This window comes from Melanostigma gelatinosum (assembly GCF_949748355.1).
Source record: "Melanostigma gelatinosum genome assembly, chromosome: 15".
NCBI lineage: Eukaryota > Metazoa > Chordata > Actinopteri > Perciformes > Zoarcidae > Melanostigma > Melanostigma gelatinosum.
In genome coordinates this window covers 9,939,396-9,959,125 of record NC_136648.1, presented here as the reverse complement: position 1 = coordinate 9,959,125, position 19,730 = coordinate 9,939,396, and the positions used below count along the sequence as shown (strand labels likewise).

General features: G+C 42.3%; 1 protein-coding gene across 1 annotated transcript in view; it reads left to right on the top strand.

Annotated features, from left to right (window-relative positions):
• st6galnac3 (ST6 (alpha-N-acetyl-neuraminyl-2,3-beta-galactosyl-1,3)-N-acetylgalactosaminide alpha-2,6-sialyltransferase 3) overlaps positions 1 to 19,730 on the top strand; it is a gene marked incomplete at both ends in the record, with an annotated part of 50,143 nt that overhangs the window by 8,623 nt on the left and 21,790 nt on the right. The window contains 2 exon segments of the mRNA XM_079284792.1: positions 8,670 to 8,864; positions 14,049 to 14,458. Of these exon segments, the coding sequence (XP_079140918.1) occupies positions 8,670 to 8,864; positions 14,049 to 14,458 (605 nt within the window).

The window sequence follows — 19,730 nt, the reverse complement described above, 5'->3', positions numbered from 1 at the left end:
AGTTAATAATCCAACATTTGTAATATTTATCAGACAAAATGAATAAGAATTAAAAAGACATTCGCTCATCTTTGTTTGAAATTCAGCCCGATCCTCTGTTCAGCGGGGGCGGAGGGATCCTCTCCTGGCTCTTTGTTCGTCTATTTTGATGCTTTTTTTTAAGGCGCTCTGGCACCTTATTTGCATTAAAGGAACAAAAACAAACCCATTCATTGCCTTCACAGTGCAGCAGCACCACTGAGCCTTTGACAGAATAGACTCTGCAAACTTTATTGTTGTTTTCCAGAGCGAGTTCCCGCTTGTGCCACACAGCGGAGCTGTCTGGTGGCCTTCGATTCACCTGGTTGGTTGGTGTATTGTGTGCAACAGCTGCTCCACTTAAATATTTTCACAATGCTGTTGTTTAAGCTCTCAGAGAACCGTCACAATCTAAAGAGGATTAATGGAAAACAAAAAGCTGCACTGGCAAAATCCTTTCAATGTTTTCGTGTTGAGAAATCTCTGCTGCTTTGAACAAAGAGGATTCAGTTGAGATTTTAATCCCTCAATAAAAACTCCATGAATTTCAGTGTTAGACTTAATATATCCTCAAAAACAACACGCTCTCTATCAAATCCTACATATTCTATTTGTTCAGCGGCTCAGGAAGGAAAGATTAAATTCCTCCCCGTCTGTCTTTTCTCATATTGGCACCGACATGTCACCATATCATGGCAGACATTTAGAAAACGCTGATGTACCGGTACTGGGAATCACCATGAATCATTAGTTCAGTGCAGAGTGTAGTTCATTACCAGTTAGTTTGCATGTCATTTTCTTAAGTAGCCCATTTATTGTCTCTATTAAACATTGAAAAAGGGTTAAAAAAAATCACTCTGAACAGTCTGAACCCCAAAGATATTAAATATGCCATCATCAAATCTGAGAGTGCTCACATTGGAATAGCTGGAACCAGAACATTTTTGGCATTTTTGTCTTGAATGAATGGTGATTTCATCAGGGTTATCTCTGCTTTTGAGACTCAACATTTTTTAACAGAAAGCCTGCATCAGCCTGAGTTATGTGTGCCGGTATATCGGCAGATACTTGTTTATTGCAGATGTATTGGTATGGGTGTATATGTCAGCTGATAAGTAATACAAGTAATAGTTGTAGTACAGAAATGGCAAGCTAGGTTTGCGGTAATTTACAAGCAATGTCTTCATTACATACAGTAGTTTGCTCACCAGAGATCACTGACCAGTTGATTTTTACACTATAAAACATCCCATTGTTATCAGTATGGTACTATCAAACAATGATTGTTTCAGATAATGACTTTACCTATGAAATGTCATAAAATAGTAGAAATACCAATCTCAGTCATCTGGGCTGAGCACCAAACAGGACAAATTATTTTTTTTATTCCTGAACCACCTGAAAAATCCAGTGACTGCTGCTTTCTGTCTACAGCATCCCAGGAGACGGTTCCTTGTCGGACACATTTCTTCAACAAATAACACCTTTAGGAAAATAGTCTGTTTACTCGAGCGGAGAAGCAAATTGGCGACGCTGTTTGTTCCCCTCGTCCTCCAGATGATGTACTGTGTCTGTCTGTCTGTCTGTCTATTCCTTTCAGATTCTCCAATGTTGGTGTAGTTTGCGCTGGTGATTCATGTCCTCAAATTCTCTGTGTGAGCAGTCATGCTGTGTACACTCCCTACAAATGAGACGGGGCACTATTATGGAGTTATGGAGGGATACCATTGAGTTTCAGGGGAAATATCAGTTGCTAAATGTCAGTAATCCTGCGCTGGCATTTGGCAAATTGAAATGGATTTTCTCTGGTCGATGTTTTTCTCAACAGCCACATCTCCTCCCCTGCCTTCGCCCTTCAAACACAAAGAGATTGGGAAAATAATTGCTGTTCCGCTCTAAAGTGGCATGGATGTGGCATCTTCTCTCTATTGCAAACCGAAGTGTCTGCAGTCAGGTTGTGGTGGATTGCCGAGCGGCGGATTCATTAATGTATCGTAGCTTCGTCCTTGGCCGGCACGGCGGTCTCCCTTTGCCCGTCGGCCATCTGTGACTTTAAGAGCCGGCTACTTAAAAGCTCGGATATTACAGCAGGATGAAGCTGAAATGGCTCTAGCCATAAGTGGGCAGCAGAAGTCATTTTCTGTTGTTGGCTGAATGCCGCTAGACAGTCTGGCTCGAAATGCTCTCCAAATATAACCCCCGACAATAGAAGTTATAGCCACTGTAGAAGAGGGAACATGATTTTTTTTTGTTCCACATTAAGTCTCGATTTGCCCATAAAGGAAGTGAGTGAAGCAGGTGGTCTGATACATGGAGCTACTGTGTCTTTATAGTCAGGCTGTCCCCAACTTTGGAACACATCAGCTGTCGGTCTGACGCCGGATACGCCTCTCAGGCCAATGGGCTTTCTTTCTTGGGTTCCGGTGTAGCCAGCAGATATCCAGGTTCTTTTCCGTGCTCTGCTCATTGTTTACAGTCCGATTAGCAACTTGACAAACCCGTACGACCGGACTGTTTCACGAGTAATCCGTTTACCAGCTCATTTTAAAGGTTTGCAATATGGCCAATGCGTTTCCACCTCTTTTGCGTTTCCACCTCTTTGACAAACGCTTCTTTCTCTTTGTCAAGTGAGCGAGCAGCAGCCTAAGCAGTGGAGCATAGCGCGTCACCAAACTCTTTCTGTGAACATATGGTGGTGTGTTTTTTTTTATTTCATTTTTTTCCCCTCGTCCCAAAAGTTCTCTGGATCCAGAACGGGAAATGAATATTGTAGAGTGTTTAATCCTTTATACTTGTGGGGATTATGTTCCATTTCATATCAGATATGCATTCGTCAAATGGGTTTTGACTGCTTTCTAGTCACGCATACTAGTACTCTTCTGCAGATACACACACACACACACACACACGCACACACACACACACACACACACACACACACACACACACACACACACACACACACACACACACACTTGTATATCCATATCTACTGATTAAAAAAGGATTTTGCAGTATTGATGTTTGGATGCTGTTTGGATGATGTTTGGACCTGGATTGAAGGATTTTCTTTTCATATGTCACCGCTGATAAGGGTGATATTGAACGGAAGTAGCACACACCAAGGGCAGCAGCATCAGGATGTTTTGTTATTGTACTGGAAGAAGGAAACGGTACTGCACTTATAGGTACATTGTTGAGGTACTTGTACTTTTCGTTTTGTGCTACTCTATACTTTACTCTGTCAGGGAAATATACGGTAGTACTTTTTACTGCACTACTGTTTGACAGCTGGAGTTACCTGTTACTTTTACATTACAAAACATTTCAAAGTCTTATGAAATTCAACACATGGTTCGAGATTAAACTGGTGGTCTGCAACCATATCGGCTTGTGACCTCTTAAAAAAAAAGGTGTTTAGTTAGCGTCTCTAAACTTCTCCGATAATTGTTCAGGTTTGCTCAAAGTGTAACAAAGAACCAGTATTTTTACTTTGGATATTTGTTTACCTCGCATAAATTCTGGTTAGTTTTAACCTTTAATTTCCTACAAATCGATCCCTAAACTTTTTGCTGCTGCAAAAAAAAAAAGCAGGACTTTGAATATTAGGTCTCGGCCATCAATCGGTATAAAGCATCACAGACAAATCAGGTTGGCTGGTGGACTGTAAAATCATCGACCACGGTATAATTCATTTAAAATACTCCAACATCGATATATATATATATATATATATATATATATATATATATATATATATATATATATATATATATATATATATATATATATATATATATATATATATATATATATATATATATATATATTGTGATCTAGTAGACTGTCTGCCTACACCAACTTATGGTATTGATGAACACATGAATATACTTCCTGCTGGAATGCGTCTAAATTAACACGCTGTAACCAAATAAAAGGAATAAACTGTTTCTCAAGTGCAGAGCAATAGACAGGAGAGGCTCCATAGTGACTGTCCTCCTCTGGTCCCATCTGGATGCCACTTGAGAGCTGTGTGAGGTGACTGCCCCCCCTGCTGGGCTCTGCAGGGACCAGCAGGCTGCAAACCTCCCCAGATGAGAAAATGAGAGAAAATGAGAAGCAGAGTGGTGGAATGCAACATGTATTACTATTAAGTACTTGTTAAGTATAGTTTTGATTTTGAAGTATTTCCATTTTATGTTTCTTCTACTCTGAGGGAATTTCAGAGGGAAATATTGCACTTTTTACTCGGCTACATTTAATTGACGTGAAGTTATTTTGCATATTTTACAGATTTATTTTTCTACAAAACACATGATGAGCTTCTAAAACATGCATTGCTCAGTGAAACAAACTGGCCCTCTTATCTAGTCAGTTTCGTCTGGAATTAAGTCCACAAAGTCTTGTTTTCTCATGAAAACACAAATCTGCTTGTTTCAAGAGACATATTTATTTGAAACAAGTTGGTCTGAATCAAAAACAGGTTGAATGAAGTTTTGAGCTCAATAATTGACTGACATACAGATTAAACAGCCCAATAAAACCAGCTTCATCTCGACCAACCACACGATAGTAGTCCCACATTATGCAGTAAATAACTATATGAATGGGCCCATTTGGCATAACTAGTACTTTGACGTTTATTACAGTACATTTGACTAATTCTGTACTTTAAATTCATTTTGAATGCAGGACTTTACTTGTAACTGAAATAGAAAGGAAATAAAAATGCGCCCCCATGATGAGTAAAGACCCAAAAGACTTGTGTAAGTAGTTCATGAATTCAATTACTCTTGTAGTCATAAACCTCATATAAATGCAATAACATCTACAAATTGTATTAATTCTCTTGCACAGGCCCTGTAGCACTCAGAGCTCCGGCCTGTTACATTTGGAGGGGAACTTGTGTGCGTGACCGTGTTACCGGCAGCAAGGCGCCGACCTCCGCCTCCGGGAAAATAATAGTTTGTTATCTCGTACTTGGATGACTTTAGAAGCGAGACCTTTGCTGGGAATATGACAGGAATGAAGTAATGTGTCTGGACCCCTGCTCTCAATCTTAAGAGTGCTTCTTTGTTTATGCTCCTGTCTCATTCCCCAGGAGAACAGCACTGCGGCTTTAAGAAGAGAGAAGGAGGAAGAGTGAGAGAAAGACTGTAAATATTTTCTCAAACATATTAATTCAAATTTAATTTGAACTGCTCACTGGACCGTGGTGGCAAGAATCAGGTGCCAGGGACGTAGCGTTTTTGCAATGCAAATGTCATTTTCTGTTTTTTTCCGCCCTCTCTATTGCCCAGGAGGCACTCGAAAATTGCTCCCAGATATGTTTTTTCATGAGCCATTTTCTTCAGGTTGAGTCTCCCATTATTCCAATACCCATTGCGATTCGTTTTCTGGATTGAGCTACGGTGCGGTTCCGTTGTTTACTGAGCTAGAGTGTCAGTCTTTATGCGAAATTGTATTCTCTTCATGCCCAGATAGAGCCTGATGGAGGGGAAATTTTGATTGCACAATATGTATGGGGAAATAAACAGCTGATGTGCTTCAAGTTTTCATTCATCACGCTATTGTATGGGGCACTTCTTATTTCTTATTTTTCAAATGTGTTGCCTATTCGCTGCATGTTAAGTAGCGGGAATGCTGCAGTGATTTATATAGAAATTAATGTTTGGATATTTATTTTCCTCTGTACACACCAAACACTGAGCAGTCACCTCCTCATACTGAGCATGATATTGCTCGAGGTATTCAGATGCTGAAATACAAATGACCACGCTGTAACAAAACTTAGAATTTGCTTAGAATTATCAAATGAAAATGCAGCTCTCCTCTGCTTTAAAAGGAGCTTCATAGTGAGTTGCAGCTCATTGTCTCGCATGTCCGGTCCACAGCTTTACTGCTTTTGATTCGCTCTCACAGCGTCGTTTCCAGCACGCAGCTGTTTGCAGAGAAACAGCTCTGATAGACCTACTGTACACAGCCTGCCCAGCAGCAAACAGCAGGCAGAAACCGTTAGCAACTAGCTGCTGAACATAGTGCAGAATCGAGCATCTAAAGAGACAAACGCTTCTCTCAGGAGTTGGTGCACACCAAAAACAGAGCTATAAGGAAGTGAACAATGGACTGATGAATGCTAATCTTGTGTAAATAAGCAATTGTTTTGCCATGACGTTCACCACATCAACTTTACAGATGATGATGATATGTCACTGAAATCTGTTATTTTAGGTTTAGGTGCAGTACATGAGTAAATGTACTTACTGGTATTCATATTCCACGACTTGCTATCTCAATTTCTGCACAATGGATGCTTCGATCAGGAGGTCGCCATCTTTAACTTTCTGGCACTTTCCCCTCCTATATGTAACCTGGTCACACGGGCTCACTTCAGGAGAGACTGGTGGAAGATTATAGCTCATTCGTGTCCCGGGTCCCAATGATCCCACGCAGTCTGTCTGAGACACAGAGATCAATAACTCTTCAGAGTGGGTTTTAGCACCTTTAAAAATAACTCCCTCAAAGCTTTCAGTGGGGGGGGAGTGTTAAATGAAACATCCCCGGGCACCAACCAGAAGAGGTTCTACAGTTAATGACCATCACTGTCTGATTTGATGGTCGCAAACAAGGCCATTGCAGCCGCATATGGAGTCATATTCCCCAAGCAAAATGGTCTAACATTGACCAAAAGCTCTTCAACTTCATAGTGGCTCTGCTACCTGACTAGCTGGTGTTAATGGTTCCCATTTCGGCCTTCCTCAATGTCGAGCCTTTCAGCTTCTCTGTCAAACGGCTCAACAGGCCGAGTCGTGATCGCCCTGATGGATGACCGAACCAGGAGAGCAGCCGTGAGTCTCGCACTCGAGCTAGCGGAAGTCGAGCCTTTTCCAATCGCCCCCCAGAGTTTGACGCTACACTACATTTCCCCTGTGATTCGTGGCCAGATTGAGGTTGAAAGAGACAAGGAAATGTTCCGTCCTGAGAACAGATGGATGTTGCAGTGCTGCAGACTGAGCAGAGGGTTTTTCCCCTCCCACCCCCCCATCACCACCACCACCCCCTTCCCCCTGAAGAACCCTCTTGCTTTACAAGGGGTTGGTTTCATGCGCTATAATTGACACCTGATGACGAGCTTTCACAGCACATTTTCAGTAACGACCTGACATTTATTTTCTTCTTTTGGAATGACATAGGACAGACTGTCCTTTCAGGAAAGTGATCTATTTTGTAAAACACTTTTAGTACATTGAGCACTTCTTATTTGTCCTCTTTGTGCCGTTTCATACAAGATCAAAGTTGAAACCCCTCTGTTTGTGATCAAAGATGGGCGGTAATGCCACGAAATGATTGCGTGATGTAACATACATGCAATCGGTAGAATGCCATGAGCAGCAAATGGTCGACGTCTTTTTCATCCCCCGCCCCTCGCTCAAATGTTTGATCTCGCCTCTGAAAAACTCGGCGCCTCCCTTGGGATGTTTGATGTTATAGATCAGAGCGTGTGGTGGTGGGGCTTCACCAATACAGCACGCCGCATCCAATCTTCTCACCATCAGATAACTTCAAAGAATCTGCGAAACGCCGCTTCCTAAAAAATCTGGAGTTTCCCCACTGGTGTTGTCTGTTAGATTGGAAGCAGGTTATTGAAGTTTCCTGGGAAAAAATAAATAAAACACATCTCTGACTCTGCCAAAATCTATCATCACCTCAGGCTCTGAGATATCGTAGCACGGCGCAGATTTTTTTTCATCTCTGTCTGATTCTTCTCTCTTCTGTGCATTGATCTCCTCAGCTCTGCCCTGCCAATAGCTTCTCCTCCGTGAGACCCTTTCCCGTCCTCCATCTCTTATCCATTATTCATCATTCTCAGCGCCAGGCTGGTACTATGAGAGTTTTTATGGTCAGACCATCCTTTTGTGTTCTGAAACAATGACGCCCCAGCTGTTGCTTTCTCGGTAGAGATGCTGAAACAGTCGCAAAAGTCTAAGAATACATCATCTGGGAACCATGAATATCCTTATTTTTGAGCCAGTCCGTCAAATGATGTCGTGTTATTTCACTGAATCAGTGAAAACCTTGACGGGTCAGAGGATCGCCAAAATCAGTTGAATTTATCTTCTTGGGACCTTGAATATCTGTGACAAACATTCATGGCAATCCGTCCTTTAGTCGCCACGATATTTCACTCTCAATCACAAACGTCAACCTGCTGGTGGCACGAGATGAAAAGTCAGAGGAGCATCTGAGTCAGTGGGATTTATCCTCTGGAGAACATGTTGGTCCAATATTTCATGACTATCCATCTAATAGTTGAGATATTTCAGTCCAAAGTGGTGAAAGAAATGATGACAACTGTGCAACCATTTTTAAACTCTGCTTTTCTGTCAATATGCATATCTTATGTGTATATTTGCAAATAAAAACGATCGGCCTTTTAAAGTATATTTCTTGTTATTTGTCAGCTGTGACTGCTGGCTGATTCACGATGCAACTAGAAAGCCTCGACTTTTTTTATTTGCTCTTCAATTCAAGCTTTTAGACTCCTGACATTAAAGAAAGTTGAAAACGTTCACTTTTGTTCGATGGTACTACATCTCTGACTTGTTTTAAGTGTTCTCTCTCTCTCTCTCTCTCTCTCTCTCGCTCCACAGAGGAAGTCGTTGATCGCCACCAGTCTGATTGTGGTGGTGTCGCTCTTCGTGGTGGTGGTGAACTACTCAGAGAAGCCCTACTTTCTCCTGCAGCCAGTGTTCGGGCAGACGTTCAGCAGCCACTGGATTTTTTCCAAGCAGCCGTACAAGGCCTTCAAGCCTCACCTGGGCTATGTTAGCATCCCCAAACAGGAGGTGAGGGACACAAATAGACAAAACACTGACCGACCACCAGGCGCAATCAGAAACAGCATCTTCATTCATTAAAACTTCATATTTGTTTCATCTGTCCAAAGATGTTTGACTTCGACTTAAGAGTTGCTATTTAGTCTCATCACTTTGTTCAGCATCATGGTACCTTTCCTGCTGCTAATGCTAATAGTGTCTCTTCTATAAAAATGAGTGCTGGGCAACGATTACAATTTTTAATCGCGATTAATCGCATGATTTTTACGCGACTTCTCAAATGTATTTAATGAAAAGATGGTGCACTTTGCACCTGAGCTGAAAATGTCCTCTGCAGTCGTAGCCACCTTAAAGAAAAGCCCACCTGACAGACAATCAATATCAGTTTAAGTGTACACTGTATTTAGAATATTCACACTGCATTAGCTTGCAGTCAGACAGCCTTTTCAAATAATTGATAATGTTGCTCTGTGTCCGCTGCATGCAACTCAATAAGGTCACACGCAGGTTCTTTCTTTTATAGAGCATACCATATTCTATAACCCTCTGTTAACATTAACCTGCCGTCACAGAGCTTCACCTCGTTTATGAAGGTGTTCAAAATGCACTTATGGAAACAACACGGCTCCTCCTTGAGGATTTTCTTAATTCATGATATCGAATTGTTTGGGCTAGATCTGTAAACGCCTGTTTGAAGTCTCCTGTGTGCATGATTTCTTTTGAATTCCAAACACCCATGTCCGTGATCCTATTCTTCCGCCTTCAAACAGCTCTGTGCTGTATATTCCCCGCACAATTTATGGCAATTGAATTATCAAAGCCTTTTAATTCCCACCGCATAAAAATGTAAAAAGCAAGCTGCGTGTTTGTTGTTTGGGAAGTTCAGCCGGCGGAAAACTGAAATTGTGCTGGTGGTGTGCACGCAGGGAAATTGTATATTTTGCTTGCAGAGATTTATGCACGTTTCCGTCTTGACGGGGAAAGATGACTGTGCTTTCGGTTTGGGCTGCAATACATCTAGATTTGGAGTTGCGATGGATCCGTTGATCCTTAATGAGAAGTGGATGCCTAATATTCAGCTGGCTGATATCTGCGGATTAATGCGGAGCGTCACCCTCTGCCTCCGGAGAGTTTCATCCACTGAACGTGGGGCCCAGAGGCAATCACAGCTTACAACCAATCTCTATGTCTGCACCTCCTTCTGCCTCCAGACAAGCCTGCTTAAATCACCGCCCTCTCCCAGTGGAGACTAATGCAAATCACAGGAAAGACTGGCAGCTTCTGCAGAATTAGGCCTCTTTTCCGCTCAAATACCCCACCAGTGAGTTCTCTATAGCGAATCAGAAGAGGGCAGTGATTGGCCTGAATGTGAGAGTCGAAAGTGTTCTGCACGCTCCCGGGATGTCTGACAAAGGAAGGACAGAGTAGTGGAGGTCTGGTCAAGGTGATATTCTTTTGCCAGGTGTCCCGAGCGATTACATCCGGAGTGAAAGCCTGCTGTGGGAGCTGTCAGCCTCTGTTAAGCACACGACAACACCTTAACAAGCAGCACTATTTCTCCCAGACAGTAAGGCAATCGTTCACGATCCACAGTGAGGTTTCATTTCAGGTGTTATAAACCTCCTGCAAGCATGTGATATGGAATATATCCTACCTTTAATCGCTGGCTATTTTTGATTCAGGAATTGCTTCTTGGAAATAATATATCGTAATCTGATTGAAGGTTACCTGCCATGGTGACAGGTGACTTTAAATGTTTACCTGTAACATGCGCCCTGTATTTGGCAGGTGGCAGCTGATGTAATTGCATTCCCTGGATGAGTGCTTATGATCTGGCACCTGGTCGCTATGTTGTTATAGAGGTTGACGCCCAGAAACGTGCCGAACACTGAAAGATACAAAAGAAAAGAAGATGATTTGGGCAGAGGTTAGGCTCTCTGCAGATAAAGACACTTCTAGTGGGTCATCAGTGATGATTGAGAGGGATTCCATTTGTTGTTTCTTCGGAAAATCCTACTCATTCGGCCTTTAAGTCAAAGTACAAAACAATGAGCTTCTAAATATAAAGTATCAAACGTAACAGGATTATGCAGAATGGCCCATTTCAGAATAATGTATATTTTATTGATGGATTATGATTATTGTGTATTAATGTGTACATCACTTCAATGTTTTAGCTGGTAAATAATATACTGCTGGGTAGCTTGAATTCATCGATTAAGTCTTATGTCATCTTATCTTAACATATAATAATACTTCCGAAAATAGTTTGATAATGTTTTGGTTTATTCATAAGAATCTGCAAAGTAACTAAAGTTATCAGATAAATATAGAAAAGAAAAAGGTTCAATGTTTGCCTCTGGAGTAGAAGTATGAAGTAGCATGAAATGAAACCTAAAGAATTGTACTTATGGACAGTATTTAAGTAATTATAAATAGCTCCACTCCACCACTGCTCTCCCAGGAGGAGCATATGGAATTAATCACTTTTCACCATGCAGACAACTTCAGCTAATCAATGAATTTGTAAGTGGCATGGAGGCGTCTTGCACTGGGACTTGGCACATTAATGTAATAATTATTGCCTGTTAATTAATCGTGTTTAGAGCATTTTAATGAACGTCAAGGTTAAGTTCACACCCCATTGCTATAATTTAATGATGACCGAGTTCCAGGCTTTAAGCCCACTTTTAAATAACCCACTTTATTTTTGACACACTGCCACATCCCAGGCTTTGAGTAGATTTTGTACTTATCAGAGAGTGGCGAAATGATGTGGATTATAAAAGTGCACTCTTGTTTGCGGTTACTGCGCGAAACGCTGAAACGGCATCGTCGTGAACGTGAAACTGAAACATGAATCACAGCTGAGAGGACGAAGAGGCCGTAACATTTCATTGATTTACAGGACGTAATGTTCGGAGATTCCAATCATTTATGTACGAAATAAAATTGTTCCAGTCGGGTTTTTAGTCGTTAGATGAATTTCATTAATGCATGTAAATGTGATTAATGTTCACGGGAAGCTAATTATCTTTCTATTTTTGTTACTGTAAGCTACTCCGATGCCTGTTTTGGTTTTTGAATGGAACTTAATTAATGCGGGAAATCTCTCACTTGGTTCTCTTCACAAATGTACAACGTCTCTCTGAGCTGCTCTACTGCAGCAGTTGTGGGTTGAATGCCTTGCTCAGGGGCTCTTCTGCGGTCCAGGTTTCCAGTTGCAAACCTATGCGTTCGCATGCAGTTTGCCAGCCAGTGTTCCCCCGCAGAGTTCAGCCAATCTGTGTGTGCCGAGAGGCGTGATGGAGTTATGAGCTGGGCTGAGGGGCAGCGGCTTGATGATGGACGAGCTGCTGACAGCTCAAGGCTGCGGTGATGTGTGTCTCAACCAGCCAGTAAATGGAGAGCGAGCAGCCCGGGCCCAGAGATCGTTTCTTAACCTGTGTGACTGAATCCACACATGAGAGGAAAAGCAACAGCAGGTAGCTCTGGTTTAGAGTATTCACAATCCTATAGCTGTTGATCTTTTGCATGCATTACAATGAGTCACGTGAGTGCTGATAAGCCAAGTCGTCTCAGTCGAATTCACTGGGTTTTCTTCTGGGATTCTGTTTGCACACTAAAACTCTCTTGTTTGTTGATTAAACGCAGAACACGCAAGAGAGAGTTTGATGTTCGTCGGCCAGAACGCAGCACAAATGTAATTCATATTCAAACCAGGGACATTATAGTTATTCCCCATTTAGCAAATGATCCAACAGGGTTTAGTCACGACACAATGCTGTTTCTTTTTTAACTTTCTCTTGCGTTCATTCACTTAAGTAAGTTTAATCTCATCAAAACAAGCCATGCATATTAGCTTCAATTAAGCAAATCTCCCATTTTGGATGCGGAGGGAGCTTTCCTTCTCTGTTGGCAAAGCGTGGCTACGAGCTATTATTGGAGATTCATTACGAATCCCCTCGCTCCAGGAAAGCATAATAAGATACATAAATAAAATATATACAGTAAGATAAATGACGCAACTCTCTTACTTCTCCGTCCTGCATTGCCGCAGTGAGACTCTGTGTAACCTCTGAGGTCCCGCATTCAATTAACTTAATCAATGTTCGTTCTGGGCACAGTGGCATTCATCTTAAGACGTAAAAGGAAATTACATCGAGCCATAAAGCCCTGATGATTACTTTTTCATCAATAATTATGACCAAATGTATTTTATGTTATAATTTGATCACACAAGCCCCTTGCCAAAACATTACTTTGATATTATTATTGCATATATATATACATAATAATACATCACAAACTATCACATTATGAGATGAACATGACATGAGGTGCAGTATATTTTAGAAGAAAACTACACTCAGAGGTTATCGGTCAGAATTAAGAAAATAACCTGTGAAGTGAAATGATCAGACATACTTTGAAACTGACTCCAGTTCAGTTCACCATTTGACGTCTTCATGGGATTACTATCTTTCAAGAAATTCGGAAGATATTTATCGCTTTTTTCCAAATACTTGAAAATAAGACATAAAAATGTTCTCTGTTCCTGAAAACAAAACAGCCATAAATTGTTGAAAGAGTTGATGATCCGTAGCATTGATTACCTCAACCGTAGATACGATTTCTGGTTTTAAATCCTTTATTCTGTTGGAGCTATGAAAGAAGATGATAAAGCACTGCAGTATTTTGCACTGTGATATATTTCCTTTCTTTCAGGTCTCTGTTCTTATGATCTGGTTTTCTTGTGCCTCTATTGTGTGAGCGGAACCACATCCTTGTTCATTGCTGCCTTGGTTGTTGATATAGTTATGCTGGTCTCTTTAGCCAGAGTTGTAGCCGCTATTAAAACAGAAACAATAAGTCTGACATATTTCATTAAGCTTGTGCATTATAATAGTCAGCATCCTGACCTGAAAGACTGAGATCTTGACTTGCAAAAGGCGCATGAACATTTGTGACTGGACTTGGACTTGGACCTGTCCCTGTAGCTCAACTAGGACTTGTCTTCATACACTTAAGACTTGCCCTGACTACACTGTTACTCAACTTGGCCCTGTTTTCATTGACTTGAGACTTACATGCTTTCTCAGGCTTGTCCCCGAGGACTCGAGACTTGTCTTGGACTTGTCTCCACTATGATAATGATGACTTGTTGTAACGGACCTGCTTCCTCTCCTCCAGCCTCTGAAGCTGCACTGTGAGCTCTGCAGCATCGTGTCCAGCTCTGGACAGATGTTGGGCCAGGCTGCCGGCCCGCAGATCGACCGCTCTCCCTGCATCTGGCGGATGAACAACGCGCCCACGCGGGGCTTCGAACGTGACGTGGGCCAGCGCACCACGCTGAGAGTCGTCTCGCACACCAGCGTCCCCCTGCTGCTGCAGAAGCCCCAGTACTTCTTCGGGCAAGGCAACGACACAGTCTACGTCGTGTGGGGGCCGCTACGAAACATGAGGAAGGACGGGAAGGGCATCGTGTACAACATGCTCCGGCAGGCGGCTGAGAATTACCCTCAAGCGCGCATTTACGTCACCACAGAGGACAGGATGAACTACTGCGACATGGTCTTCAAGAAGGAGACGGGTAAAGACAGGTGAGTCACATCTTTATTGCTTTATTTGTTACTGTTTTCGGCATCACAACATTCCACAGCGGCGCTCCGATTGTTCGCTCTGACAGATTAACCACTCTGTACTTTGGCATTCACTGTTGTGTTCACTGCTATAATATCGACCTCATCGATGATGCTGCTGTGCTCAACGCTCTGTGCTTTCCTTGTCTCAAATCCTCTCTTTCATGAGGCCTTATCAAAGTGAGTTCCCTAACTTTCCCTCTGAAGAGGCTCACGGCACTGGAGGCCATTTTCTAACGAGAAGCTTTCACCAGGAGCCTCAGAAGAATGTGCAGCCGGGGTTATAGATATCAGCCAAATGCCAGTCTGGGGAAAATGCAGTTAGTGAGGTAGCATGATGCTGGCAGTCTTTCTAAACACCCTGGTTACAGCCGGTCCCACAACGTCTTTGCCAGCGTCTTGGCACATTTTGAATTACCGAAAAACTGTTGAATTATTCAAGTTACAGATCAGCAACCTTGAAAGTTGGAAAGAGTATTTTTTTTGTTGAAGACATTTGGCAACAACATATGCTAAAACTGCATTCTGTTTTTCAAAGAAAGACCCACCTAGCAACTCCTTTCTCTATCAAGTCCCCAAAGAGAATCGCAGGTTAATGACTGTGGCTGCAGGCTCGCTATTGTTCAGTACGAACCTCATTTCTCAGACCAGCTTCTGCTCATTTCCACAGAGCTCCGCACTCCTGCGTCTACCTCGTGTCATGAAGACTTCTCTTGACTTCTTAAGAGGATTAACATGTTTGGTAACAGGCGTAGCATCCGGTCCATTCCGCCTCCATTGTCTCGCTCGTATTCAGGATGGATATCTAGAGCGGCCGCGTTCAGCCTGCCTCAGCTGTTTCCGGAGACCCTCGAAGCACAGACAGAGAGATGTGGGATTAGGGAGCACAGCTCGGGGAGAAGAATCTCATTACAGGAGACGATGCTCCTGGGTGTGATGCAGCGCTTCAATCATTACTGATTGGTAACAGTGACAGAAACTCAAGGTGTGAATAATGAACCGCATCCAATGTAACGCTCTCTGTGAGGTTTCTATGCCTGCTTGCCTGTCTGTCCGTCATGTTTGTCTGAAACGTGGCTGCACAAATACCAGTATTTAGAGGTAATTAGTGTCCATGGTAACAGCTTTTAAAGTGGCCTAAAAGACGCACCGTATGTTTGAATGTAATCAGAGGGAGAGAAGGCAGTGACTTATATAATGATGAGTAGCTTATACATCATGGTATCGCTACAGAAATAAACGACAGCTCTTTTAGTGGCTCACAGCCATGCAGGATGCAGCCTATTTTTTCTTGAAGTCCACAGCAATAGAACACTCTCAAAAATCTAAATCGATGTATTTCCTCCGCTTGTCCATTCACAACAATATCACACACTCTCTTAAATGCTTTTTACTGGAGCAGCTCATCTGCCTTTAGCCTGTCATTTGTGTGTGTGTGAGTGTTCACTGATTTACTGTCAGCTGCTCGCCGGACGGTTTGATCCTCAGCCTGGCGGTGATGGAACAGTGATGGAACACAACTCTAATTATCCACATGAGCCGCGAGCAGCAGAGGTAACGCGTCGCCTCAGCTTTGACTTTCTGATCAGGTGCCAGCCAACCGAGTAGCCGTCTCTCAGCAAGTCCTCAAAAAACAGGAATCTGTCAGAAAGCTCAGTCGTTTCTGGACAACGGTGAGGAAGTTGATCTTGAGGAGACTCGGAGGTGGAGGGGCTACAATGATCTGAACAAGGCTGAAGTAGTTGAGTTAACGCCGTGACTCGGGACAAGCTGATTTCAAATCTGGAGCCGGTAGAAGAGGCCAAATGAGACCGTCAAGTGCCAAGAAGGAACTAATAAGCAGCTATTTCGAATCCCAATGACGAAGTGCATGTTAATTCTAAGCAGATTTTAAGTATGTAAATAGGAAAAGCACAGGTGTTACTAATAACATACACCAATGGACATCAATCAAACTGCAGTTTTGATTAACGTTGCCATTTAACGTCACAAAGAGAAAAGACAATGTTTTTACAAAGATGTATTGCAAATGTTTTGTTATAATAACAATATAAATAAAAAAGAGCTTGATTAAAGTGCGGCTTATGCCTGCCTGTGAACAAAAACAGAAACTGCTCTAGTAACACTTCAGGAAGCAAACAAAGAAGTATTGTGTGTGTGTGTATGTGTGTGTGTGTGTGTGTGTGTGTGTTTCTATTTTGTGAGGTGTAATTCTGTAGTCAGTAACTGACGATCGTTGGCTGTGACAAAAAAAATTGATAATTTTTGCAAAGAGCAAATGCATAATGTGAATATGTCTAAATATATACACTGCATAATTTAGTGGCTGATATGGAATTGAGTGTATGTTCTAAATATAAATAATGTTTCATGAGTTTCTTATAGGGTGTGCAGTGTACATTAATCTGCAGGAGAGATGCTCTAAACTCTTTAACATCTAGTTATTGAATACGAGATCAACATCATCTCACACACGGGGTTCTGCGGGTGGAAACTGTCTTTGTTTGCTGGCCGCAAAACAAACATCTGTATTTATGTATCTTCAAACAAAGAGACAGCTGAGTCATCAAGATACACCTCCCTATCTCTCTGCGGCACATCCTCACGTTGACGTCCAGGGACATTTCTCGCTCCTCATCCTACACTCTAGCTCCATCCAAAAGGCAATTTGACAGAAAATAGGCAGAAAAAAAAAATGCGAATCAACATCTACCAGCCAAGACAAAGAAAAGTCTGACCACAGCCCTGGATGTAAACGTTTTTGACAGCAGCTTAAACACATGATTCATGCGATTGCGCACTGCGGGGGGGGAAGTTGCACGGGCCGAAGCCATCCATTATCAGCGCTGCCCCCTGAGCTGCAGCCGCTCGGCTGTCGGACCGTATCGGCGCGGCCCTGTTAGCGGCGGCAGATAACGGACCTCACGACGACACGGGACTTAAATCACAGTGTCACTTTACAGCACTGCCACCTGGGCCTGCGTGACCGGGGTCTCTGCTTCCCAGCCAGCTGCTCCTTCATAGCACGTGTATGTGCTTGACATTGTATATGTGTGTGTGTTCACAGTTGTGACACTGTGAACACACAGTGTGGGCAGTTTCATTTATCCCTTTGAGTAACTGTTTTTAACCGTTATAAACGTCTTTACAAGATCACTTTTGTACTTGTCGGTGGACACAAACTCGTGTTTCGTCTGGTCAGTCACACTGAATACATGTTCAAAGCAGCCTGTAATGTTTTAAATCCTGTCTTGTGTTCATAGATTTGCGGCCTTCTTCTTCTTCTTTATTGTTTCATTTGGGTTTGCCTGAAACAAGAGGAATGTCATAACGGTTGAATGATAGACAGAGTAAAGAATATGCAGATTAATTCATAATTAAAATATTCATCCGTTGCAGTCCTGTATAAAACAGTTAGAAATGAGCTCCACCAGCTACAAAAGCAAAATCCTCCTTCTACATTAAAGCATGAGTAAAAATATAATGTATTATAATTACAAGCTCTTTCATCACTGAGTCATTTGAATATGTTTCCTGATTATACTTACATACATAAGTAACATTTTCAATGCAGGAATTGTACTTGTAAGAGGGTATTTCTGCAGTACTTTTAATTAAGTGAAGGGTACTACCTCAACCCCCGGTCTCACATTTAAATCTGTATCTGCGGTCAGAGTCTCGTCATCCTTGCATACATGCTGGACATGATTGCCCTCGTTTGTGTTGTACAACAGAGGTCTGCTCATTAAACAGCACTTCATGGTCAAACCAAAGAATACAGGTTATTTTAAGATGTGTTCTTATATAGACAAACCTTACACCGACATCCATTCCACGTTTGCATACGGAGCCGCAGTTTGACGGTCGCGTGCGTCATAATAATGAAAAGCGGAGCACGAGATATAAACTACGCCTGCTCAACAAAACATTACTGGAGGGTGTGAGTCATGGTCAAAACTTCCACAGGTGACCTTTGATATAGGAGGAACACAGGTGCCATTTAGTTCCAGCTCATTTACTTCTATGTACTCCAGTTTATATCACCCCCAGTCATTCTGAGGCGCATCCAGCATGAAATTACATTACTTGTGTTAACGTTCAATATTTTACGGTGTCTCACATCTGGCTAGAAATTAGCTCCTGTTGAGATTTTGGAAAAAGGACGACATGAATGTGACGGTAAGGTGACGTGTTTTTGAGGGATTATTTTCTGATGCATACTCTCGTTGTCGGATGAAGAGCAGGCAGAACGTAAAGCAACTTTTACACGAAGGCTCTTGACTTTGTAACAATGAAATTAAATCGTCCGATAGAGGAAATTATTTTTCACACCGCACCAGAATCAGTGGCAACAAACCGGAAGTCAGGATAGTGGCACAAACTGACACACGAACACAAATGATCCGTAACGGGCTCGCTGATGCCTCGGGTCAAAATAACAGTCTGACCAAAAAAAAAAAATGTTTCATCAGTAATTCATCATCAGGGGGTGAGTCGGTCTAGTCGTAGTTGAACTTAATAGCAGCTGCTCCACTCTCGTGGGCCTCCAAATACGTGGTGAATTTCATTTTAATCTGTTTTCATTAGCGTGAATGTCACGGCTGTGTAATCGTGCTTCATAATCTCCAGCCGTCCACTTCATATCAGTGTAAGTCGCAGCACATTCATCCTGAAATAGTTCAAAACACCATTCAGTTCAACAGCCTCTCTGTGTTATGATGATTGGTCGGAGAGATTTGGTTCAATATTTGTGATTGTGAACAGCTCTTTATCTCAGTCACGTGTCGCAGATCTGAGAAAAGCCTGGACGAGCTCCACGGACAACGGAATAGGAAAGACGTAGAAGGGGAAAGCACCCTCGGGGATTATGGGATGAAAGAGTATTTTCTGCTTAAAAAACTGACAAGATCTCTGTGGAATTAACAGCGTGCTTGTATTTGAACGCTCAAACAAAAGACATTTGGATTCCAAAACATTTGAAATCCAGCCGTTACCCCTTTTTGCCGTAGGTGCCACCAAAGAGGAAGAGTAAAGATTGTTGAGATTGTCACTAAGGCTGCAAACAGTCTTTAATCCTTTCTGCGATGGTTTGGACTCTTGATCATCTGTTCTGCTCGGCTTTTATGTTTGAAAAAGGAAAAACATCTTCGGTGCAGCTTTGAAGTGTGTGTGTGTGTGATATTTCACACAAAGCAGCTGAAGATTGCGGCCTGACCCTGAGATATTCTTACAC